At 42.9% G+C, this 27,598-nt stretch overlaps 1 protein-coding gene across 1 annotated transcript in view; it reads right to left on the bottom strand.

Moving 5' to 3' along the window:
• Nucleotides 1–27,598, bottom strand: part of ZNF804A (zinc finger protein 804A) — a 283,673-nt gene that overhangs the window by 94,930 nt on the left and 161,145 nt on the right. Inside the window, exon 2 of the mRNA XM_073577506.1 lies at nt 2,033–2,176. Coding sequence (XP_073433607.1) covers nt 2,033–2,176 — 144 coding nt within the window. The remainder of the gene's footprint in view (nt 1–2,032; nt 2,177–27,598) is intronic.

Raw genomic sequence — 27,598 nt, 5'->3', positions numbered from 1 at the left:
CTCCTTACATTATTTTTGTAACACAGTACTCCTCACACCATGCTCCTTACTATGTGTCTACACTACACTTTTTAAGCTAAGCTTTTTACATTAATCTTCTTGAAAGCCTCATTAAAAGTGTTTTTCTCATGAAGACAACCCCTGTCTATATGCCATATAGATATAAAGGAGGGTCTACCCGTAAAACCACCCTCTATGAGTCAAAGTGGAGAACTGTTCTGTAGGACTTGAGCTGTCCCTCTATACATGCAAAGTGATTCTTATGAATGACCCTGGGGCGGACATATTATTGTCGCAAAGTGTGCACACACAGGGGCCCAGGAGGTAAGTGGGCCCACTTTCACCTTCAAATTAGCAAGCAAGTCCTGTCACAGACACAAAGAGGGGCCCATATTGTTCTTGAACAGGGGCCTTCTTTCATCTGGAGTGAACCCTAAATAATACTGTATTATGCCAACTGCACACGCTCTCCTAAGCAAGATCAATAGTTTGCAGAGGATCCTCTTTTGTAAGGGTTTGTCTGGTTTAAGACAAACTTTCTAATTCAGCAGTATGCATGAGAAAAATGAATAGCTGTCTAATAAATCCTATAGAATTATGCTTTTGAAGAAATATGTGCCATGATAAACAGTTTAAGTTGAAGGTCATTGTAAGTAATCCTGCTGCACCGGCACTCCGCAATCTCCTGAGATGTCTATTGAAAAACAGAGGCTTACACTGCAGTTCTTCACTCGTGTTGTTCTACATCTCTCTGCATTAGTTGGGAGGATACCCTGAGCACTTGACTTCAATATTTTTATTCTGAGTCTATTAGCAGTGAGCTGGTTGACTTAGCTAAAAGTAAATAAGTAAGGATTCAACATTAATATATATATATATATTAGGTTCTTTGCTGCCAGTATATGAATTGTTCTTTCTAGAAAAGAAAATGTGGCTTTTCTATTCCCCACGTGGAAACCACAAATATTTGATAGAATTAGTGATGATCTCTCACATAGCGCTGTTCACAGGCAACATACTCTCAGCTCTATGACTGTCTTTAGAGGGACTTGCATTTTGAATTTCCTCGGTCACAGGTAGACTAGGGCTAGCGTGATATAAAACCCTGTTTATAAATGTTTTTGGACTTAAGTCAGGACAGAAATAACATACAATATGTACCCACTGGGATAAACAGCTGCTAGAGGTGCCTGGCAGTGACTTATTCGCTTCTCTGTTCTGAAATAAACATGCATGCTTGGCAGAGCATGCATGCTATTGGTGGAGCTAAATGAAATAACTGTCGGCAAAATAGGCATTTGGCCTCCAGTTATCTAATGTGTATGCTCCACTTTAGATAGAATGCTTTTAGAGACGGATACCTGTGAATTACAGTATACGGCAAAACTTGTCACAATATCTTATGAAGAATTCCAGATGGTAAGTGAGAAAAAAAACCCTCTGTGTGCCTACTTGAAGAATCACACAAATACAAATTTTTGTTCCTTAATTATTTCTAAATGTATATGTGATGTAGCATAGGTCCATTAAAATACACGCCGGTCCAAATCGCATTAGTCCTTTTCTGGATCACGTGAGCGCTCCTCATTCTTCCTAGCTCAAGGACCGCTGAGGAAGTAGTGCTACTTCCACTAATGTAAGTTTATGGACCCTCAAAACAAGCCTCCATAGATTTACATTAAGAAAATGGTTTCCAGTCCAGACCTAAACCCCTGTGTGATCCGACCAGTCTGATTTAAAGTCATGTGATCTAGATGAAGAGCGGAGCAGCTCCGGCAACCAGGGAATATGGCAATCAGTAGACTATTTTAATGCATATACACTAAATCATATACATATTTAAAAAGGATTAGGCGATACAATTTTTGCTGGTAGTGCTTTTTTAAGAAGTCAAAAGCTCAGAAACCTACAATAAGGGTTCTGACCATTCTATGGGATCTGTACAATACAGATCAGTAATATAGCTTAGTGCATGTGTTATAATAAAAACATTTTGAAATTCTACAATGTAAGGCAGATGAAGAAATCTTACCTGTTTGTGTGCGTGATCATAAGAATTAATATGGTTATCGAATTCCTGATGTTTATAATATTGCTTATCACATAGTTCACAATAGAAATTTGCTTTCAGGGATTCCAATGCATTTCCTCTTGAATTTTCCTTTTCAGACAAGTCCTTAAAGAAAAGAAGTGAGATAATTATTGATTTGCTTAAGTGAACATTGCAACCTGTTAAGTAATTAAGCCAATGTGCTTAGACTTGTGTTGTTTTTAGCAATTCCAGCCTAATGGTATTTGGCCTTTTAGTAGGATCAATCTAGAAAAACACAACTTCTGTACTGGTACAAAGTATGACTGAAAAGCTACAATGACGTAAAATGCAAACACATTCACTTTGACTGTTTTTGACAGTTTTCTTTAAAGGGAATCTGTCACCTCATTTTTGCCCTATGAGATGTGGCCACTGCCATCAGGGGCTTATCTACAGCATTCTGTAATTCTGTAGATAAGCCCCCTGATGTAACCTGAAAGATAAGAAAAACGAGTTAGATTAAACTCACCCGGGGGTCCAGTCTGGTCCGATGGGTGTCGCGGTTCGGTCCGGCGCCTCCCATCTTCTAGCGATGACATCCTCCTCCTTACTTCTGACGTGGCTCCTGCATAGGCGTACTATATCTGCCCTATTGAGGGCAGAGTAAAGGACTGCAGTGCGCAGGGGCCGGACCTCTCTGACCTTTCCCAGTGCCTGAGACTGAGAGAGCGCACGCGTGCGGCCTTAGTCTCATACCCGGGGATGTGCTGGCCACGCGCCAGGAATCAGGAGCAGAGTATCAGGAAGTGGACTGAAAGAGTGGACACCGCGGAGGTACGGGCACCACAGTAGGAGGACGGGGACCGCGTATGGGCACGGGCGTTCCACCCATTTTGAAGAGAAGTAAGAATGATGTGTTTTTCATCTGCTGAAATAAGTTTCTTTGGCCGACCACTGCATCTACGGTCTTCAACATTGTCTATTTTTTGCTGCTTCAATAAAAGAGCTTGAAAAGCACATATTCAAACTCCAGTCTGGTTTGATATCTTTGCCTGGAAGAGACCTTACTGATGCAGCATGACTATCTTGTGTCTTGTTGCTGTGCTCACTCTTGCCATAGTGTATGACTTGTGACCTGAAAGAAGAACAAGGACTCCTTGAAGTGTTGACTTGGCCCTCATAGATCCTTGATCTCAACAATATCGAGTCTGTCTGGGATTACATAAAGAAACAGAAGACTTTGTGCAAGCCTAAATCCACAGATCTGTGATTAGTTCTCTAAGAAGTGAAGGGGTGGTCAACCCAAATATTGATTTGATTTAGATCATATGTTGCTGCATGTCTCATAGCTATTCGACAGCCGCAACATATGCAGAGATTGCCTAACAAACAAACAATCCCTGCATGTGTTGCGGTTGATGAACAGGCACGAGACATGCAGCTGCGGGGACCCGAACATATTTCGAGCACACTGAAGACACTCTTAGCACAGGAGCATGCTCTGATAACACCTTATCCCAGCACGTTCACTCATCACTTGTTTAGCAGTCATGTGATCTATCGTGTGAATTTTAAGGAGAGCTGTATTATCAATAGCAGCTGCAGGTTATGAGTAAGGACACAAGCTAAAAACACATAACCATGGGCCAAGTATGATGTCATGCCATGTTGTTTTAACGTTTGTTGTTATAAGACTCTTAAAAATGCAGAGAAAAAGCATTCTGCATGTTTTATGCTCACCAAAGTGTTATATAGTGAAATATACACTATGCAAAATGTCTAAAGGTGCATTCACACTTTTGCCATTTTGATATAAATGCTACCAATACTACTTAACATAATTATAAAATGTATGTTTATGAAATCTGCCTTGTGCAGTTTTGTACATTTTGTAATCCCATTGAACACTAAGAAACAAAAAAATGACTTTAATAGTTTCAGCATTGCTGAATTCCATGGTCCTTTTATAGTTGTAAAAGTATTTGAAACTTACTTTCCAGTCTATGCTGCGATTTTCTACCTTGATGCATGATCTAATATTGAATATCATCTGGCTTTATGCCTGAAATACACTCTGTACTACTGTAAAATTATTATTTCTTTTTTTCATCTTACCAATTTTGATTACAGAACAGATAACGGGCACTTTGCCTTTATGCCAAAAGTTGCTTTTTTTTTTTTTTAAGCCAAAGTCCAAAATCTTTTATTAAATATTGGCAAGTTTTCTCAATAAGGTGATTAAATCTATTATTCAGCCCGGATTAGTTATGCTTTATACTTTGCAAAGCCAAAGCTATCAATCAATGCATAATAATCTAATTATAAGAATGGAAAGCATAGTGTCTGTGGAATGGTTTATGATTTGACTGCACCATGCTGTGATGGGCGCAACATTCATAATGAAAAGTGGTTTAAAAGAGACTTAGAGAAATTAGAGGACCCCAAATGGTAGATCATTGAAAACAACTCATAGGGTTAAAGACAATGTATCATGAGAAAATGACATTCAGTGCTCTCACAAGTTTCAGTATTAATTACAGAAAACTAATAATGGATTCCAAAGCCTAAAAACGTAATGGTAAAAAAGAAAAATGAAAATTGAAGAAAATTCTGCAGATGAGTAATATAAAAAAGCAAGTCCTTACACGTAAAAAAAAAAGATATAAAGAGCAGCTGGAAGCTGTAAAGCACTTTCTGAGTTGTGGACACGAGTTTATTCAATAGAGTACAAACAGTGCACAGTTACAATAAAATCTTCCATCACCTGGAGAAGCACATGTAAAATTGCAGATTTACCAATAAAATGTCTACTGTATGTTGTGCGGTTAAATCTTCCGGGCTATCAAACATGCCGCTTATCGGGACTGTCTCTGGCATTATAAACCATATTGAAAATATTGCAACCTGTGAGTGACCACTGTTACAGGTTACAATAACAGTGCTAGGTAGGTTTCAGTGATTAATGGTTGTTTGCGACAATCCCTGTTTGAAATGCCTGCAATAATCCATTTCTGAAATTAGACACAGTAACATACACACGTGAGGTGCCATTTCCTATTTACTGAAGCTAACTTTTCTGCTTTGCAGTGTAGACTGTGACAGAGTCAACAGAGTTATTTTTTTTATCAAATAGTTTCAAGGGATTATATGACAGATGAGACGTGTTGTATTACTGCAGGCTTTGATAACACAGGTCAACGAAAAAAAATTTTTTTTCTGGTGTCCAAAATATTTTAATGAATTTGGGGTATTTTTGGGGTGCTGATTCTGAATATGTCATCAGTTTTGCCAGATTGGCTCAAGTTTTTGAGATTTTTGGTATCTTATTTATAGCACTTGTTGGTAAATGCGACGCATCATCTCATTAATTTCTTTGGATTAGTACTTGAACTGAGCAGTTCTCAATATAGTTTTGTGTTAATTAGTGTTCTAAAAGTTTGTTCATAGCTTGATTTTTGCACTAACTTTATGTTGTTGTCTGTTTTCCAGTGAAAAGCATGAACTCATCATGAAGAAGTTGTCTTAACGATCCAGACTCATTCTGTTACATTTGTGGTGAATATACACTGCCAAAACATAGAAGAAACATAACAGACTTCGTAAAAAAAGTGTATTTTGCCTATTTTGGGGTTATGCTTGGGGACCAAGACAAGTTTTGGGCACCACACATAGTGTGCAAAGCATGTATCGAATTATTACGAAAATGGAGCAAAGGACAAAGAAAAAGCTTCAAATTTGGTGTTCCAATGGTGTGGAGAGAGCCAAAAAATCATCATGATGACTGTTATTTCTGTGCAGTGCAAGTGCAAGGATTCAATAAGCATAAGAAACGAAAATGGGAGTAACATGGAATCTGCAAGAAGGCCTGTCCCTCATTGTGAAGATGTGCCTGTACCTGTGTTTACCATAAATAACAGTCATCATGATGATTTTTTGGCTCTCTCCACACCATTGGAACACCAAATTTGAAGCTTTTTCTTTGTCCTTTGCTCCATTTTCGTAATAATTCGATACATGCTTTGCACACTATGTGTGGTGCCCAAAACTTGTCTTGGTCCCCAAGCATAACCCCAAAATAGGCAAAATACACTTTTTTTACGAAGTCTGTTATGTTTCTTCTATGTTTTGGCAGTGTGTATTCACCACAAATGTAACAGAATGAGTCTGGATCGTTAAGACAACTTCTTCTTGATGAGTTCATGCTTTTCACTGGAAAACAGACAACAACATAAAGTTAGTGCAAAAATCAAGCTATGAACAAACTTTTAGAACACTAATTAACACAAAACTATATTGAGAACTGCTCAGTTCAAGTACTAATCCAAAGAAATTAATGAGATGATGCGTCGCATTTACCAACAAGTGCTATAAATAAGATACCAAAAATCTCAAAAACTTGAGCCAATCTGGCAAAACTGATGACATATTCAGAATCAGCACCCCAAAAATACCCTAAATTCGATGAAATATCTTTGGCACCAAAAATGCTGTTGACCAGTGTAATAAATTACAGCAGCACTTCTTTGTGTATACCTCCCTTGCATTTCCTGGTTTCTGGAAGAACAACAATTCTTGATCTCTTGGAGACTGTATTGATCTATTGACATTTTAACTGCAGCTGCCATAAAAGACACACACACACACACACACACGCACACACTCACACACACGCATCTTGTTGCACCATCTATCCAGGCAATGCAGAAAGTATACTTATACCTGCAAAAATGGCAGTCCCTATGAAAGCTTTTTTACTTTTAAGGCACATAGCCACAACATACACTGCTCAAAAAAATAAAGGGAACACTTAAACAACAGAATATAACTCCAAGTAAATCAAGCTTATGTGGAATCAAACTGTCCACATAGGAAGCAACACTGATTGACAATCAATTTCACATGCTGTTGTGCAAATGGAATAGACAATAGATGGAAATTATTGGCAATTATCAAGACACCCTCGATAAAGGAGTGGCTCTGCAGATGGAGACCACAGATCACATCTCAGTACCAATGGTTTCTGGATGATGTTTTGGTCACTTTTGAATGTTGGTTGTGCTTTCACACTCGTGGTGGCATGAGACAGACTCTACAACCCACACAAGTGGATCAGGTAGTGCAGCTCATCCAGGATGGCACATCAATGCGAGCTGTGGCAAGAAGGTTTGCTATGTCTGTCATCGTAGTGTCCAGAGGCTGGAGGCAGTACCAGGAGACAGGCCAGTACACCAGGAGATGTGGAGGGGGCCATAGGAGGGCAACAACCCAGCAGCAGGAACGCTTCCTCCACCTTTGTACAAAGAGGAACAGGAGGAGCACTGCCAGAGCCCTGCAAAATGACCTCCAGCAGGCCACAAATGTGCATGTGTCTGCACAAATGGTTAGAAACCAACTCCATGAGGATGGTCTGAGTGCCCGACGTCCACAGATGGGGTTGTGCTCACAGCCCAACACCGTGCAGGATGCTTGGCATTTGCCACAGAGCACCAGGATTGGCAAATTCGCCACTGACACCCTGTGCTCTTCACAGATGAAAGCAGGTTCACATTGAGCACATGTGACAGACATGACAGAGTCTGGAGGCGTCGTGGAGAGTGATCTGCTGTCTGCAACATCCTTCAGCATGACCGGTTTTCCAGTGGGTCAGTAATGGTGTGGGGTGGCATTTCTTTGGAGGACCGCACAGCCCTTCATGTGCTCACCAGAGGTAGCCTGACTGCCATTAGGTACCGAGATGAGATCCTCAGACCCCTTGTGAGACCATATGCTGGTGCAGTTGGCCCTGGGTTCCTCCTAATACAGGACAATGCCAGACCTCATGTGGCTGGAGTGTGTCAGCAGCTCCTGCAAGATGAAGACATTGAAGCTATGGACAGGCCTGCCCGTTCCCCAGACCTGAATCCGATTGAGCACATCTGGGATATCTTGTCTCGCTCCATCCACCAATATCACGTTGCACCGCAGACTGTCCAGGAGTTGGCAGATGCTTTAGTCCAGGTCTGGGAGGAGATCATTCACTGCTTCATCAGGAGCATGCCCAGGCATTGTACAGTAGGGAGGTCATACAGGCACGTGGAGGCCACACACGATACTGAGCCTCATTTTGACTTGTTTTAAGGACATTACATTCCACTTTAATTTTGTGTGTGACTCCAAATCCAGGCCTCCATTGGTTAATAAATTTGATTTCCATTGATGATTTTTGTGTCATTTTGTTGTCAGCACATTGAACTTTGTACAGAACAAAGTATTCAATGAGAATATTTCATTCATTCAGATCTAGGATGTGTTATTTGAGTGTTCCCTTTATTTTTTTGAGCAGTGTATATATATTTCTTCTAGCCACGTACATTTAATTAAACTTATTTAAATCAATTTTAAATACTTGGCAAAAGTAATACCTTTGAACTATCATTGCTATTATTTATTTACTTTTGAACTATCATTGCTATTATTTATTTACTTCCATTGAAGAAAGTAGGACCTGAGCTGCAGCACCCCAGAAAGCCTACTGTGTTTATTGTTACTGTCTTTATTATTACTACTCTGTACAATGTGTATGAACTGCTCACAGTAGATCAGTGGGCGAGCTGAGTTTCGGACCCCCACCAATCTGATATTAATGACCTATCCTTAAACAATTTTCTAAATAGGTTTCATTAAAAAAGTTTTATAATTTTGTTGCTCTTGTGCCTGTACAACATTACATATCTGGCTGTGCTGTTTATTCTCACATACAGCACACTACTCCTGTGGCTCATATCTCTGCTCTGCTTTTTCCTACTCTCACAGTAAAGCCCACCTCACACATCCGTTTTTTAAGGACAGTAAATACAGGCACACACAACCATTGTATTCAATGGTGGTGCACACATTCTGTGGGTTCTATCTTATTTTTATTAACCAGCTGATGGAAAGCAGACAGCTGGAGGTTGGTATTATTATTCTAGGAAGTGGCCAATATCAATAAAGATTCCCAGCCTATAAATATCAACTCACAGATGTCTGTGTAGTCTTTACTGGCTATTAAAAGGGGTCGCAAAAAAATTACATGAGGTCCTAACAATATTTATTAACCAGCAAAGGCTAAACAGACATCTCAGGGCTGATATTAATAGGCTGCGAAGGGGCCGTGGATATCGGCTTGTCAACGCACCAGGTCAAGCTGGAAGAGATGAGGCTAAGCACCAGAATTGGCACATCTAATGGATGCGCCATTTGGGGTGGTTGAGGGCTGGTGTTATTAACCATGGCCCCTTCCCAGCCTATTAATATCACCCAGCAGCCTTTGCAGGTTATTAAAAACAGGGTGGACCCCCACATCATTTTTTTTAGCTCCCCTTTAAATAACCAGAAACGCTGTCTGCTTTCTCTCAGCTGTTTAATAAAAATAAGGGGGCCCCACGCTGTTTTTTTAAATTTTTTTTGCATTTACTCAATAAATACATTATTATTCAATAAATACAAGTACAGAAAACAACACACACAAAGCACTGATTATATATCACACTGACACATTTATAACTACTGTATATACTCGAGTATAAGCAGAGATTTTTAGTCCTTTTTTGGGCTGTAGGTCCCCCTCTCAGCTTATACTCGAGTCATTTACGGTGGTCAGTGGGGGGAGGGGGAGCGGGGGTGTCATACATCATACTCACCCCCTCCTGGAGCATGGTCTCTGCAGCCCCTCTTCTCCTATGGTCTCGGTGCCCCAGCTCTTCCTACTTCAGCGGTCACATGGTACCGCTCATTAAAGTCATGAATATGCGCATATTCATGAGTCTAATGAGCAGTACCACTTGACTACCGAAACCAGGAAGACCTGAAGGTGTATGACGGAGGGAGCCATATTCACCTGTCCCCGTTCCATCGCCATCCACCGCTCTGTCTTTCGGGTCCTCTGGCTGTGACATTCAGCAGAGGGCGCGATGACATAGTCAGTGTGTGCCCTCTCCTGAACGTCACTGCAGAGACACGGGAGACACAGCGGTGGACGGCGATGGAGCGGGGACTGATAAATATTGCCAGTGCCGATCTATGGAGCATCTTCTTGGGCCAGCATTAACCCTTGTGCAGCAATATATGGGGGGTATATATCTATGGAGCATCTTCTTGGGCCACCAGTAACCCTTGTGCAGCAGCATATGGGGGGCATATATCGAACATCTTCTTGGGCCACCATTAACCCTTGTGCAGCAACATATGGGGGGTATATATCCATGGAGCGTCTTCTTGGGCCACCATTAACCCTTGTGCAACAATATATGGGGGGTATTTATCTATGGAGCGCCTTCTTGGGCCACCATTAACCCTTGTGCAGCATTTTATGGGGGGTATTTATCTATGGAGCATCTTCTTGGGCCACCATTAACCCTTGTGCAGCAATATATGAGAGGTATATATCTATGGAGCATCTTCTTGGGCCACCATTAACCCTTGTGCAGCAATATATGGGGGGTATATATCTATGGAGCATCTTCTTGGGCCACCATTAACCCTTGTGCAGCATCATATGGGGGGCATATATCGAGCATCATCTTGGCCAACATTAGCCCTTGTGCAGCAATATATGGGGGTATATATCTATGGAGCGTCTTCTTGGGCCACCATTAACCCTTGTGCAGCAATATATGGGGGGGTATTTATCTATGGAGCGTCTTTTTGGGCCACCATTAACCCTTGTGCAGCATTTTATGGGGGGTATTTATCTATGGAGCATCTTCTTGGGCCACCATTAACCCTTGTGCAGCAATATATGGGAGGTATATATCTATGGAGCATCTTCTTGGGCCACCATTAACCCTTGTGCAGCATTTTATTGGGGGGTATTTATTATGGAGCATCTTTTTGGACCACATTAACCCTTGTGCAGCACCACCCTCGGCTTATACTCGAGTCAATAATTTTTCCCAGGTTTTTTTTTTTGTAAAATTAGGAGCCTCGGCTTATACTCGAGTATATACGGTATGTTCCTCATCGCTATCTTTCTTTATCTTTGAACATCTTTAATACATAACACTATTTAATTTCTATGCAGCATTTAATTCCATACATGTCACACTGACACACAGCACATGGATGTCACATACGTGCACACAAATGGTACACGGGAGTACAAGTACAAGTGCAACAGTTGACTATTGCACTTAAGCACACGGGCTGATGACTGGATCATGCAGCTTTATGTGAAAATCCCTATTTATTATAATTGCCAGACCTGAAATAACAAGCACTTTTCACCTACTGTGTCCCCTTCATTTCCTTGTAGATTGTAAGCTTGCGAGCAGGGACCTCACTCCTAATGTCACTGTTTGAATTGTCTTACCTTGTATTGAATTTATTGTCTGTACATGTCCCCGCTTAATTGTAAAGTGCTGCAGAATATGTTGGCGCTATATAAATAATTATTATTATTACACGGACACAGATCACGTATCTCACCAGTACCGGAAACACCAGAACGTGTGAAGGTGGCCTAACCTGGTGTTGGAGATAACAAGATGGAGAAGGAGATTGTAGACAACAGGTCATGTTAAAGATATAGCACAATTAATTCTATAGCACTTTACAGAGATTTATTAACACTGTCTGTGGCTCACAGAGAAAACTCTTGCGAACAGGGGGAGAACATGCAAACTCCTTGCAGATATTGCCCTTGGTGGGATTTAAACACAAGACCCAATTACTTGCAAAGCATCAGTTCTAATCTCTGAGTGACCACATTGCACCACAGCTCAAACATAGTGTAAATACATAGAAAATAACATACAGTATACATGGCAGTTGTGTATTCATCTGTTGAGAATGAACCCACAGCCAAACCTGCTACGCTAGTCTATTGGTAATTACACAATTCTCAGCATCAGTGTCTGTCAGCATAGTATATGCCTCCTAGACTGTAGAAAGGGAAAACAGTACAGGAATGAAAGCTGAGCTGGATTATAGACCCACAGAACTCCCTTCTAGCAAGTATAACTAAGAGGCACATGAAAACATGATCAAAGTCTGAATTAGAAGGTAACTCTAATGGCAGGTGCACATGACCATATTATTGGTCGAAGTGCAATCTGGCAAAACATCGGATCACTCTTGGACCAATGTTAGTCTATGGGGGCTTGCAGATGTCTGATTTTTGCCTTGGAAAGAGTCTTTCCATTGAAAAAAAGCAGCATGCCCAAGTTTGATCCAATATTCAGATTACACTCGACCATGCAAGTCAATGAGTCAGTGGAAGACATCAGACTGCACTCGGATGACATTTGAGGGCCATCCGATTTCCATTGACTGATAGAACAGAGAAGATGGAGAAAATTTGTTCTCCATCATCTTCTCATCCGAGAGAATCAGATCACTCTATAATCACACTCTAATCAGAATGTAATTCGCATAATTGGCTTGATGCTCTCGGATGAGAGAATTTGCGCTCATGTGACCTTAGTCTGATGGTCACTTATTTGCAAATCTGAATTATGGAATTATGAAATTCTTCATGTTATTCTATGGCACTATCTCAAAATGTATATGTTAATATTAATGTAGTATCAATAAGAATATTTACAGGCAGCCTTTAGTATAGTATTTATGGTCTTTGCTCTCGTCTTCACAAAGACATCCTCTTTGGAGATAACTTTTCAAATAAAATCATGTGGAAAAAATAATGTAGATTCAAAGCTGATGTAGGAATTTGCTTAAAGAGAGCATGTCACCATAGAAAACGCTATTTACTTGCAGATAAAGGGTTACTCTGCAGGTAAATAGCGCTACTGCACAACCACCTTTCTGAAAGTGCGGGTGCTGGGAGAAAATGGACTTATTTCCTCCTGGGAGCTGCTGGCTTTTAGTCATAAGGTTCATGCATGGAGTAGCTAAAGTCATCTCTCACAGCACCATTCACTGTATACAGCTGTAAGCATGCCCCAGCGCTTTTTTTGACAGCTTACTGTGCACAGATGAACAGCAGAACCAACTGTCACTCAAAGTGTTGGGGCGTTCTTAACATTAACTAAAAGGGCCCATACCTCTGGTACTATATGGTGAATAAAAAAATAAAACTGAATACTTAGGGGAACAGCAGGAATAAAATAAGAGCAAAAAACAGCTACTTTTGACTTGTTGACAGGTCCTCTTTAAAATATAATATACAGCTGTCCGGTGCCACCACTGCATACTTACTTGTTATTGACTCTTACAAACGAGAGTTCCAAATACTATGAAATAGAGGCAATGAACCCCTTTCTGCCATCTGACGTATTATCCCGTCCATGAGACCCGGGACCCTATGCCCATGGACGGGATAGTCCGTCTAGCGCGATCAGCGGAGTTCACGGGGGGAGCGCCGCTGATCACGGCCGGGTGTCAGCTGATTATCACAGCTGACACCCGACACTATGTGTCAGGGGTGGTCACGGACTGCCCCCGACACGTTAACCCCTGGCACACTGCGATCAAACACAATCGCAGTGTACCGGGGGTTTAGGGAAGCATCGGCAGGGAAGGGGCTCCCTCCGTGCTTCCCTGAGACCCCCACAGCAGCGCAATGTGCAGCGCTGCTGCAGGAGCCTCCTTCCCTGCAGGTCTCAAGATCCATTATGGCGGCAGGGACCTTGGGGGCCTGCAGGGATCCGGCTTCCTCAGTGCCTGCAAAGCGCCGGCATGAGGAAGCCTCCAGAAGTGCCTGTGTCAGATTGCTGATCTGTCACAGCGATCTGTGATGTGACAGATCAGCGATCTGTCACATGACAGTGATGTCCCCCCTGGGACAGTATAATAAAGTTAAAAAAAAAAAGTGTAAAAATAATTTATAAAAAATCGCTAAATTAATTAATAAAAAAAAATATTCCCTAATAAATTCATTTTTTGGAAATAAAAACAAAACAATAAAAGTACACATATTTAGTATCGCCATGTCCGCAACGACCCGCCCTATAAAACTGTCCCATTAGTTAACCCCTTTAGCGAACCCCTTAAAAAATAAAAAACAAAGCAAAAAATAATGCTTTATTATCATACTGCCGAACAAAAAGTGCAATAACGCGCGATCAAAAAGACGGATATAAATAATCACAGTACCGCTGAAAACGTCATCTTGTCCTGCAAAAAACGAGCTGCCACATAGCGTCATCAGCGAAAAAGTAAAAAAGTTATAGCTCGCAGAATAAAGCGATGCAAAAATAATTATTTTTTATATAAAATTGTTTTCAGTGCATAAAAGCGCCAAAACATAAAAAAACTACATAAATGAGGTATCGCTGTAATTGCCCTGACCTAAAGAATAAAACTGCTTTATCAATTTTACCGCACGCAGAACAGTGTAAACGCATCCCCCAAAAGAAATTCTTGAAATGCTTGTTTTTGTTCATTCTGCGTTCCAAAAATTGGAATAAAAAACGATCAAAAAATGTCACATGCCCAAAACTGGTACCAATAAAAACGTCAATTCGTCCTGCAAAAAATAAGATCTCACATGACTCAGTGGGTCAAATTATGGAAAAATTATATAGCTCTCAAAATGTGGTGATGCAAAAACTATTTTTACAATAAAAAGCGTCTTTTAGCGTGCCACAGCTGCCAAATATAAAAATCCACCATAAATAGTAAATCAAACCCCCCTTTACCACCCCCTTAGTTAGGAAAAAATAATAAAATTAAAAAAATGTATTTATTTTCATTTTAACATTAGGATTAGGATAAGGGCTAGGGTTAGGGCTAGGGTTAGCGTTAGGGCTAGGGTTAGAGCTGAGATTAAGGTTAGGGGTGTGTTGGGGTTAGGGTTGGAGTTAGAATTGGGGGGTTTCCACTGTTTGGGCACATCAGGTGCTCTCCAAATGCAACATGGCGTCTGATCTCAACTCCAGCCAGTTTTGCGTTGAAAAAGTCAAATGGTGCTCCTTCCCTTCCAAGCTCTGCCATGCGCCCAAACAGTGTTTTACCCCCCACATATGGGGTATCAGCCTACTCAGGACAAATTGCAAAACAACTTTTGGGGTACAATTTCTCCTGTTACTCTTAGGAAAATAAAAAATTGGGGGCAAAAATATCATTTTTGTGTAAAAAATATGATTTTTTTATTTTCACGCCCGGTCGTTACAACCTTCTGTGAAGCACTGGGGGATTCAAAGTGCTCACCACACATCTAGATAAGTTTCGTGGAGGTCTAGTTTCCAAAATGGGGTCACTTGTGTGGAGTTTCAACAGTTTAGGCACATCAGAGGCTCTCCAAACGCAACAGGACACCCGCAGACCATTCCATCAAACTCTGCAATCCAAAACGTCACTACTTCCCTTCCGAGCCACGACGTATGCCCATGCAGTAGTTTTCTCAGACATATGGGGTATCACAAATTGGACAACAACTCTTGGGGTCCAATTTCTCCTGTTACCCTTGGGAAAATAAAAAAAATTGGGGGCTAAAAGATCATGTTTGTGGAAAAAATATGATTTTTTTATTTTCATGCCCGGGCATTATAAACTTCTGTGAAGCTCTTGGGGGTTCAAAGTTCTCACCACACATCTAGATAAGTTCCTTGGGGGGTCTAGTTTACAAATTGGTGTCATTTGTGGGGGGTTTCCACTGTTTAGGCACATCAGGGGCTTTCCAAACGCGACATGGCGTCCAATCTCAATTCCAGCAATAAAAGTCAAATGGCGCTGCTTCCCTTCTGAGCTCTGCCATGCGCCCAAATAGTTGTTTACCCCCACATATGGGGTATCAGCGTACTCAGGACAAATTGCACAATAACTCTTGGGGTCCTGTTACCCTTGGGAAAATAAAAATTGAGGGTGAAAAGATCATTTTTTTGGAAAAAATATGATTTTTTAATTGTACAGCTGTACGTTATAAAATTCTGTGATGCCCTTGGGGGATAAGTTCTTTGGGGGGTCTAGTTTCCAAAATGGGGTCACATGTGGGGGGTTTCCACTGTTTAGGCACATCAGAGGCTCTCCGAATGTGACATGGCATCCAATCTGAATTACAGCCAATTTTGCATTGAAAAAGTCAAACGGCGCTCCTTCCCTTCTGAGCTCCGCCATGCTCCGAAACAGTGGTTCCCCCCACATATCAGGTATCAGCGTACTCAGGAGAAATTGCGCAATAACTTTTGCAGTCCAATTTTTACTGTTACCCTTGGTAAAATAAAAAACATTGGACCTGAAGTAATTTTTTTGTGAAAAAAAGTTAAATGTTCATTTTTTTAAACATCCAAAAAATTCCTGTGAAGCACCTGAAGGGTTAATAAACTTCTTGAATCTGGTTTTGAGCACCTTGAGGGGTGCAGTTTTTAGAATGGTGTCACTTTTGGGTATTTTCTGTTGTATAGACTCCTCAAAGTGGCTTCAAATGTGATGTGGTCCGTAAAAATAAAATGGTGTTGTAAAAATGAGAAATCGCTGGTCAACTTTTAACCCTTATAACTTCCTAACAAAAAAAAATTTTGGTTCCAAAATTATGCTGATAAAAAGTAAACATATGGAAAATGTTACTTATTAAGTTTTTTGTGTGCCATATCTCTGTGATTTAAGGGCATAAAAATTAAAAGTTGGAAAAGTGCGAAATTTTCTAAATTTTTGCCAAATTTCCATTTTTTCACAAATAAACGCAAGTTATTTGAATGAAATTTTACCACTAACATGAAGTGCAATATGTCACGAGAAAACAATGTCAGAATCACTGGGATCCATGGAAGCGTTCCAGAGTTATTACCTCATAAAGGGACAGTGGTCAGAATTGTAAAAATTGGCCCGGTCATGATCATGCAAACCACCCTTGGGGGTAAAGGGGTTAAAAAAATAATAGATAAAAGAAAGTTACTTCAAAAGATCTCAGAAAGAACAAGAAAATGCAATCTTGTAATTTTCATAGTAGTTACTGGGAATACTCTATACTCATACTTTGTGTCTTTCCAGGATGAGTTTACAGAGGTTTCCTCATTAGCAGAAGCAGGATTGAAATGACTGCATATCACCTCTAGACACAGCTGATAGCACAGGGTCATCCAATCACAATAGGAGATGTCACAGATGACCCAGATCCCCTCTGTTCGCAATAACCTTTGCACATGCTCACTAGATGCTTCAATAAAAAAGATAGGGTATAAATCTGTTCATTGAGCTTAATGTAGGTGTGCATTTCCTAAAGCTACAGGAAGTTAGAGTCTAAAATGTTTGAAAATAACAAGATTTCTATTTTATATTTTTAATACACATAAAAAAGCTGCTATTTTTCTTGTTTTGAAAACCGAATTTAAACAATGGGTCATTTTCTGATAATAGCTTTGCAGTAAATATAGAGGTATTGCTTAAAATAATACAGAGAATAAAACATGACACAATGTATTCAATGATAAACTTGAGATGTTTAAGTTTAGAGATTAAAAGCAGCATTTTGATTTAGAGAATTATAATTTGAATAATTTCTGTGCTAAAAATCAATATGCAATTTGAGCTGACATGATTACGCAGCATATTGAAACACAGAAGTGTCTGATATAGTGTAGTGTGACATAAACCTAATAAACCTACTGACTTTTCATAATTATTCATAAATCTAAATATCTATCCATTATGGATTGTGTCCAGGCACTTACTGCAACACTGCAGAATGGAAATTAGAGTTGAAGAGAACATTTCATTATGTTCCTACTGATCATTTATTACATCTGCAGAGGGCTTTACTTGAGAATTTAACCTTTTTTTCTGCAAGAAAGGAAGACCGCATAATATGGAGTTTATTATTATATCATTTATTAAAGGGCATGTCCGTTACATAAAATGCCCTGTATAAATATCTATTTATAAGTCCTTACAATTTGTAATCTGTTTTATTTGAAAATTCCATAATCCCTATTTCTTTAACTTCACTTCCGGTGACGTCTTGTAAGAGGGGCGTCTAAAACAGGCCGTCAACATAAGGATAACCTTGCAGTCACTTACCATAGTTCCTTTCACGGCCATCCACTGATAATGTCTGGAATCAATTGCTGTGATGGCGGCATAGAGAAGTAACCGCAGCGCCAGAGCTTCTATCACTGGTGCCCTGCAGCTTCTATCACTGCCACTACCCTACTTCTGTCACTGCCTCCCAGAACCTTCTATCATTCTATCATCACCACCCCCTTCTTCATTCACTGCCACCCATAACCTTCTATCATCGCCACCACCCTGCCCAGAAGCGTCCGTGCCACTTATACTAAAATGAGATGTCATCAGGGAGCGGAAATGGAAGCAGGGTGAGTGACAGCAACTCCGACCCACAGCTTCTTTCACAGCCCTGAAATGAATCGTCATCAAGAGCCTGCCCTGCTGTCACTCTCACTGCTTCTATCACTGGTCATCAATTTAATCTCCTTTCAGTAAAAAATGCTGTGGGGCAGTGGTGAAAGAGCTGCAGCACTGCCGTCAATTTCCCCTGCCTCTATCACTGCGAGTTGTTCTGGACATTATCAATAGATAGTGTTGAAATAAGCTGTGGTAAGTGATCATGATGGCATCCTGCTGTGGGGGGTGAAAGAAATTTCTGCATCTCTTGGCAGGAAAAACACAGCATAAGGCTGGTTTCACATTTGCGTTAAAACAACGCTGCGCCCTGCGTCGTTAAGCCCCGCCCCGAGCCGGCTCCCTGCCCGCCCCATCCGGGATCACCGCCTACTTTCGCATGTGCACGCATGCGATCGGCGCACCCTATCTTTAGCATAGGGTGCGCAGATCATGTGCTGCCAGTGTGAAAGTAGCGTGCTGCGCACTTTTGACGGTGCGCCGTGCGCGCCGAAATGCAACATGCTGCATTTAGGCTAAAGATAGGGTGCGCCGATCGCATGTGTGCACATGCGAAAGTAGGCGGTGATCCCGGATGGGGCGGGCAGGGAGCCGGCTCGGGGCGGGGCTTAACGACGCAGGGCGCAGCGTTGTTTTAACGCAAATGTGAAACCAGCCTAAAATACAGTGCTGTGCAAATTAGTTGGGACAAAGCATTTTTTTAAGTAAAATCGTAAGTTGGTTACCAGTCAGTGATTCAAACCAGTTTTAACTGCTTTGAACAGGCACTCACAGTTGCACAGCTCTGTAGGTGTGTTTTTATTTTTATAAGCATTTTTTTTGCAGATTTTCCCCCACTTATTAGTATGGGTGGAATCTACATCAAAAGCCCTGCAATAATTGATGTGCTCTAGATTTAAATCTGCATCAAATCAGAGAGTAATAAGCAACGTAAGCTTGACACTTCAGGATACTCGTTCACTTTGCTGGCATCAGGAAACTCTTCAGGTTTTTTTGACAAATCAGAGCTGAACAAAACACAACAAAAATGTGACAAATCTGCAACGTGTGCACAGGCTCTATGTGTCTTGCAGTACAGCATGGTCCCATAGCACAGCAGCAATACAGTAGTGAATGCTTTAAGCCTGAAGAAGGCAACAAGATTTCCCTTCTTACTATTTATTCTACGAATACTTGGGATTTTTTATGAATGGAATGCTTTTCTCTTTAATACATCATTCCTCTGAATTAAAACTATTTGACGAAGGTGAGAATACCTGGTGAATTTTCTAAACTGCTTAAGGCATGGCGACGCACAAGACTTGATATTATATATGTGCTGCATGAGATAACACCAGGACACTATAAATAAAGTTAAACTGCCTTCTCCTTGGAATGACAATAGATATTAAATTGTATCCTAGCTGTTGTCATTTATCACTTCTAAAGTGATTGTAACTGCATGTTGTTTCCAAGTAGGAAGTCAGGAAAAAGATGATACAGACAACAGCTCAGCAGGGATTTTATATTTCATTTTTTTCCTATGAATATCTTCTGTGCCTGTGTGATTGGTGTACAACGAAATGATCAAAGGGGGCCTGTGGCCTCATGTCGTGAGAGATGAAAATACAAACATTTTAGAAATCAATAGGGTTTGCGATGTCCTCCCTGTATTTTTATAAAATTGGCCAAATATTCAGAGCTGCTCTTAGATAACTTGTCACTTGTAAGCTAAAAGCTAAATGATATAGTATAATACATGGAATATATAGTGCACATTATACCTGTTATTGTATATGTGCTTATGAGCTTCAAATAAAATTTAATAGTAAATGATAGCTGAAAATAAGATTTTTGAATTTCTAGCACAAGTGGTGTAGTTGCCAATAGAGATGAGCAATTTTTTTTTTCTGCACAAATTGATTCTGCTACAATTTTTGGAGAAAATCATCCAATTTTGCAAAATCTGAAAAATTTGTTATTCTTTTCTGACATCAGCTAAAATGGCCACTGTCACATGACAGATAGCATAAGACAGAGACGAGGGATCACATGACCTTGGGCAGCCTGGATAACTTCCCCCTAATATATTGCATTTACCCCAGAGCCAATCATGAAAGGCTATAGAGGTCAATAATGACTCATAGCCACTATAAAAGCCCATGCAGGAAGTGTTGCTGGTGAACATAGATAAGAGAGAGGACTTCAGTGCTCAGTCAGAGAGACATAGACATTATACAGTATATGAGGAGAAGAGAATAAATCTTTTTCATTATAAGGATTTTCCATGGAGTGGTTGTAGAATGTGCACACTCATGCCTTTCAATTACCGTACATGGGGGTGTGAAATCAGCAATGCAAATGTTACCCTAATTTCCCTAGATATGTATGCAGAATTTGAATGCTTGATACAATTTCTTCCTCATCACAGTAAAGCTGGAGGGGAACACAGGGAACGCCTGTTTCAGAAAATACTGGAATCCCACTTTAATTGTGTAGACCCTGTTAAAAGTCATCAGTAAACATTAGTGTTGATCGAGCACTGAGATACTTGAGTGCTCAGTACTCGAATCAAGCACATCGGACCCTCGGACATGCTTGACTTGAGTTGCGCATCTTTCTCTCACTGCCTGGCTCAGATAATTCAGATAAGCTTCTTACGGGGACCCGAACACTTGAGCACATGAGATACTTGGCACTGCTCGATACTCGATGGAGCTTGTTGATGCCCAAAATGTTGAACAGTGCCAAGCACGCTCACCCATCACTAGTAAACATGTTTGTAACAAAAAAATTAAAAGAGCGAAGGCTGACAAGGTTTGAAGGTATAACCCTGTAGCTTTATTAACATAATATGCTTTATTGTACATTAAAGGGAAACTGTCATGTAAAAAAATGCTTTTAACCTGAGGTTAATCATTAGAACAATAATGTTCTAAAGCCTTGCGGCCTCCATATTGAGAGTCAGGCTGCCAGGAGGAAATTAACTTTATTCCTCCTGGCAGCCTCCGGCTTTCAGTCATAGAGGTGTAGCCATATTTGTGCCATTTTAGTACTCTGTGCCGCATTTAGGCTAGTTTCACATTTGCGCTTTATAGCGCTGCGACGGCCTGCACACAGCCGCCACTAAGCCCCGCCCCCTCCCGGCTCCCTGCCCGCCCCATTCGGTCATCGCCTCCTACTAGCGCACATGGGCGCTTGCGATCTGCGCACCCTATCTTTAGCATAAGGTGCGCAAATCGTGCGCTGGCCGTGCGCTAGCAGGATTTTGCCGTGCGCTGCGCACTTTTGAAGGTGCGCCGTGCGCGCCGAAATGCAACATGCTGCGTTCGGCGCACACGGGCGCACCTTCAAAAGTGCGCAGCGCACGGCAAAATCCTGCTAGCGCACGGCCAGCGCACGATCTGCGCACCCTATGCTAAAGATAGGGTGCGCAGATCGCGAGCGCCCATGTGCGCTAGCAGGAGGCGATGACCGGATGGGGCGGGCAGGGAGTCGGGAGGGGGCGGGGCTTAGCGGCGGCCGTGTGCAGGCCGTCTCAGCGCTATAAAGCGCAAATGTGAAACTAGCCTTAGGGAAGCAAAAGGACAGAAAAAGACATACACCTGGCAAATGGTATTGAGAACTCTGCTCTTAGAAGTGGAAAGGAAGAACAAAGACAAAAGAATCTAAATAATAAAAATATTGGCGAAAGAGAAACCAATCACAAACTAAAATGTCTCTATACTAATGCACAAAGCATGGGCAACAAACAAGGAAAATTGGAACTACTAACACAGGAAAAGAAATATGATGTCATTGGAATCACTGAAACTTGGTGGGACGATACACATGATTGGAATACAAGACTAGAAGGATACAACTTATTTGCAAGAAACAGACTTGATAAACGAGGAGGGGGTGTCGCATTATATGTTAGAAACGCGTATATCTGCACAGAGATTGAAGCTTCAGAGACTGGGAGTTCTGTGGAAACTGTTTGGGTAAGAATACAAGGACAGAACAATGGAAAGGACACCATTGTAGGCATTTACTACAGGCCGCCTGTGCAAGCTGAAGATCTGGATGAACTCTTTATGTATCAAATGGCCAAGTTCTCTAAAAATATGACATAGTTGTCATGGGAGATTTCAACTATCCTGACATTTGTTGGGAATCTCTCTCAGGCAAAACTAACAGGTCAAGGAAATTCTTATCCTCTCTTGCTGACAACTTTATCTTCCAAAAGGTAGGGGAGAAAACAAGGGGAACTGCTACCTTGGATCTAATCCTTATAAACAGGGAGGAAATGGTTGAGGAGGTAAAAGTGGCTGGGACCCTAGGAGGTAGCGACCATGCTATTTTAGAATTTTGGAAAACTAGAGGAGGAAGACCTGTGAAGACTCAGAAGTCAAGGTTAGATTTCAGAAAGACAGATTTTAAGGGATTCAGAAAGAGAATTGGAGGGATCCAATGGCTGGATATCCTTAAAGACAAAAATGTCCAGGAAGGATGGGAAATCTTGAAAAATGAAATTCTCAAAGCACAATTATTAACAATTCCGAAAAGAGGGAAGAATAGGAAGCATTTAAGGAAACCAGGATGGATGAACACAGAACTTAAGCACATGCTAAAAAGGAAGAAAGAAATGTTTATAAAATGGAAAGAGGGAGGCATATCTAAAGAAGAATATAATGCTGTCTGCAGAACCTGCAGTGCACAAATCAGATAATCTAAAGCTGACAATGAATTGAGGCTTACAAGAGATGTCAAAATTAGTGTTGAGCATTCCGATACTGCAAATATCGGGTATTGGCCGATATTCGCGGTATCGGAATTCCGATGCTGAGTTCCGATACTTTTAGCATATCGAATACCGGAATCGGAAGTTCCCATAATGCTATGAGCCTGTTTGATTTGATTCAGCCAATGAGGAATCCTAAGAAGTGTGGGCACATCCTGTTTGGCATGTAGGCATGTTAACTAATGGCTTGGCTGTGATTGGCTGCTGAAATGATGTCATGATGCACTATGAAAGCTGTCGCCGCCATTTTGGGTTCATTCTGCTGTGAATTCAGTTAGGGACAGGACGCTGCTCTTCTGATTCTGAGGGACAGTTAGAGATAGTGATTTGCTATATTGTGCTTTACCCAGGCTACTGTAGCAATCCCTGTGTGAAGCTTTCTTTTGCCTTGCAGCGCTGTTCACTGCTGTCTGCTAGGTCTGTGTGTGTGAGTGCAGCTCACGGAGTAGTGTGTTCTGCAGCCACCTCTGGTTGTAGGCCACTCAGCGTGCGTCACTGCCTCATGCATATTTTTTTTTTATAGCTGCTCATTTTTACTGATTTTCTCCTATTAGTGTGCATCCATCCATATCCATCTACATTGGTTGCAAACACTATATAGGAGTAGATAGCGGAGCCTTTCTGCAGCCTTTCAGTGCTAGTGCACAGTTCTCTGCACTGTAGTGTTCACGGCTGTCTGTGAGGTCTCTGAGTGTGAGTGCAGCACATGCTGTAGTGTGTTCTGCAGCCACCTCTGGTTGTAGTCCGCTCAGCGTGCGTCACTGCCTCATACATTGTCCTTTTTTGCTGTAGTGCTGCTTATTTTTCCTGAATTTCTCCTATTAGTGTGCTTCCATCCGTATCCAGCTAGATTGGTTGCAAACACTATATAGGAGAAGATAGAGTTGGCTTGTGCCCTGCAGCCCCAGCCAGATTAGTATTGGCCTATTTTTTGGAGACTCATCTATTGCATTGTAGGTTACCTTCCTGCATTGTAATAGCTCCAAAAAGTTTGTGATACTATCGCTTTTACATCTTTGGTCACATCCTTTTTGCTTTTTTGAAAAAAAACACGTAAATAAAGTTCACCAAACACTCCACTTTACAGTTGTGTAGGCCACATTAGCTCATATTAAAGTGTAGTCCACACTGTAACGGCGCCGGTCGTAACCGCTGCCGTCACCCTTGCTCCGGGCCCCCCCGCGGCTAGTTCTTACCTGCTCCGTCGCGCGCTGCCGCTTCCTCCTGCCTCCGGTCCACGCACGCCTCCTTCCTCCTCCTGCTCTCGCGCGCCCCGCCTTCCTGGTCTCCCAACGGCGGCGACCCCGCACATGCGCATTAGGGCGTGGGCGCGCGGCCGTCGGGTAGTTTAACCCTGCGGTGGGCGGCGGCCGATTAGTGGCCAGCCTATCGCCCACCGGCAGGGGATATATCAGGCGTCTCCCACAAGGGGAGGACGCCTGATTATTGTGTGTCCATTCCTGCTGTAATTTGGCCGCCTATAGGTTCCTATAGGTTTCTTGTCTTCCTTTACGTTTTCCAGCCTTGCTGTCTCTTCCCCTGGTGTTTGCTCTGTCTTCCTGCCCGTCATCTGTCTGCCTACTCCTAGTGCCACCACCCTTGTCTCCCCGGTTCCCTGTCTCTGTTCTGTCCTGCAGTGTCCGTTCTGTTCTTGCCCAGCATTCTGCCCGCAGTCCTCCATCCTCCTGCACGGAGTTCCGGTCTTTGGTAAGCCTCGCCAGCCGCTTGCCTGCTCCAGTCCCTCGAGCCGCCCCTCTCGGTTCCAGCAGTCGCGGTTCTGTCCTCTGTGGTCCTGCCCCTAACGATCCCTGTACAGGGGTCGGTCATCACCTGGTGCGCTCGACCCAGGGGCTCCGGATACGCGATCCAGAGGGTCCACTCTCGGACGTTATCCTTTCCTGAACGTCACAGTATAATCAGGCCATGGACCCCGCTGGAGCCGCGGCTGCTATGCAAAAAGAATTACTTTTTTTACGGGAAAACCAGACCCGGATAATGTCGTTCATGAAGTCCATGGACACCTGACTTTCCGCCCTTCAAACCACCGACCCCGGGCATGCTCCCATGTTAGCAGGTCTCCAGCAGGAGTTAGCGCAGCAGCGCGACGCCCAGTCCCACATCTTAAACTACATGGCGCCCGTCGATGACCGCCTACTGTCCCTACAGTCCGCGGCGGCTGCCCCGATCCAACCCCGGGACTTAGTATCTCACCCTCCACCACGCCTGGGAAAGCCCCCCAGGTACAGCGGAGATCCCAAGCTATGTTGGGGCTTCTTGAACCAGTGCAGACTGCACTTTGAGCTGTTACCACAGCAGTACCCCTCTGACCGCGCCAAGGTGGCATTTATCGTGTCCCACCTGGAGGGAGAGGCTTTGGCCTGGGTGAATCCTTTGTGGGAGAGGGATGATCCCGTGGTCTCTAGTATTCAAAACTTCCTTGATACGCTCCGCAAGGTGTTTGACGAGCCTGGACGGTTGGCTTCTACTACTGAGGCTCTGTTCAACCTCCGTCAGGGTTCGCTCACCGTGGGTCAATATGCCATCCGTTTCCGGACGTTGTCTTCGGAACTTGGGTGGAATAATGAGGCTCTAGTGGGAGCTTTCTGGAGGGGTCTTTCTAGCAAAATAAAGGACGAGCTTGCCGGTTGGGATACTCCCACCACTCTAGAGGACCTCATATCCCTGGCCACCCGCATAGATCTCCGGTTCCAAGAGCGTTCGCGTGAAGCAACCAGGGAGAGGAGAGCCTTTAGGCTCTATCAAGCCCCTATTCCGCGTTCCTCTGCACCCTCTACCAGTGCCGCCCCTGAGCCCATGCATATTGACCGTGTAAGATTGTCTGAGCAACGGCGCAGGGAGAGGATGACTGAGGGCCTGTGTCTGTATTGTGGTGGGGCCAATCATTTTCTGCGGACCTGTCCTGTGAGGCCGGGAAACGCCTCCACCTAGGCCAGGTAAGAGAGGCCTCCCTAGGTGACCCTAATTCCTCTCTGCCCCTTACCATTTCTGCTTTGATTATGCTAGGTCGGGAGCGTAGATCTGTGGAGGCGTATGTGGACTCGGGTGCGGCTGGTAATTTTAGTCGGCTGGAGGAGATGGACAAGTTCCAGATTCCAGTGGTTACCTTGGAAAGCCCGCGTGCGATTTCCTCTGTGGATGGCAGACCACTTCCGGAACTTATCACCATGGTTACTGCTGAAGTAGAATTCCAAGTAGGAGCTCTTTATCGGGATAAAATAGCTTTCTATATCCTACCCAATTTGTCCCACGCCATTCTACTAGGATTACCCTGGCTCAGGTTGCATGAACCGGTGCTGGACTGGCGCTCTGGAGAAATTCTGCGCTGGGGTCATTCTTGCCAAGAAAGCTGTCTGTTGTCGGTGCTCCGTCCTCACCCGCCTCAGGAGCCAGTCGACCTTTCTGGACTCCCGGCTCCATATCACGCGTACGCCGACGTCTTTAGTAAGAAAGAAGCAGATTCCTTGCCGCCACACCGCTTCTTTGACTGTCCCATTGAGTTGATTCCAGGAGCTACCCCCCCCAGGGGGAGAACGTATCCCCTGTTTCCAGCAGAAACCTCGGCCATGGCAGAGTACATTCAAGAGAACCTGGCCAAGGGTTTCATTTGAAAATCTTCTTCTCCTGCTGGCGCGGGTTTTTTCTTTGTCCGGAAGAAAGATGGTTCCCTCAGACCATGCATCGATTATCGGGGACTGAACAATATCACTGTTAAAAATCGGTAACCTCTCCCACTGATCCCTGAGCTCTTCGATCGGCTGAGGGGGGCCCGGCTCTTTACCAAACTGGATCTGCGAAGAGCCTATAATTTGATCCGAATCCGAGCTGGGGACGAGTGGAAAACGGCTTTCAATACTCGTGATGGCCATTATGAATACTTGGTCATGCCGTTTGGACTCTGTAATGCCGCGGCAGTGTTCCAGGAATTCGTCAACGAGGTTTTTTTCGAGATTTACTGTACTCCTGTGTTGTGGTGTACTTAGATGACATTCTCATCTTCTCACCCGATCTATCCTCGCATCGAAGAAGTGTTCGCCTGGTCTTGCAACGTCTTCCGGAGAATCAGCTCTACGCAAAATTGGAGAAATGCCTGTTTGAGCAAACCTCGTTGCCCTTCTTGGGCTACATTCTCACTGTCTCCGGCCTGGAGATGGACCCCGAGAAGCTCTCTGCTGTACTCAAATGGCCCCGTCCTCTCGGGGTGAAAGCCATTCAGCTCTTCTTGGGATTCGCAAATTACTACAGACAGTTTATTCCTCACTTTTCCTCCGTGACCAAGCCCCTCACGGTCCTGACCCGAAAAGGAACTAAACCAAACTCCTGGTCTCCTGAAGCAGAAAACACCTTCCGTGCTTTGAAACGCTCCTTTGCGTCTGCACCAATATTACATCGCCCTGTAACCAGCAGGCCCTTCATCCTAGAGGTGGATGCCTCCACCACCGGGGCTGGGGCGGTACTCTCCCAGCGGGCATCATCTGGTCACCTGGTTCCCTGTGGGTATTTTTCCAAAT

Source organism: Dendrobates tinctorius, unplaced genomic scaffold (genome assembly GCF_039654945.1).
Source record: "Dendrobates tinctorius isolate UK_male_01 unplaced genomic scaffold, ASM3965494v1 ptg000056l, whole genome shotgun sequence".
NCBI classification, from domain to species: domain Eukaryota; kingdom Metazoa; phylum Chordata; class Amphibia; order Anura; family Dendrobatidae; genus Dendrobates; species Dendrobates tinctorius.
This window is presented reverse-complemented; position numbering and strand designations above follow the sequence as displayed.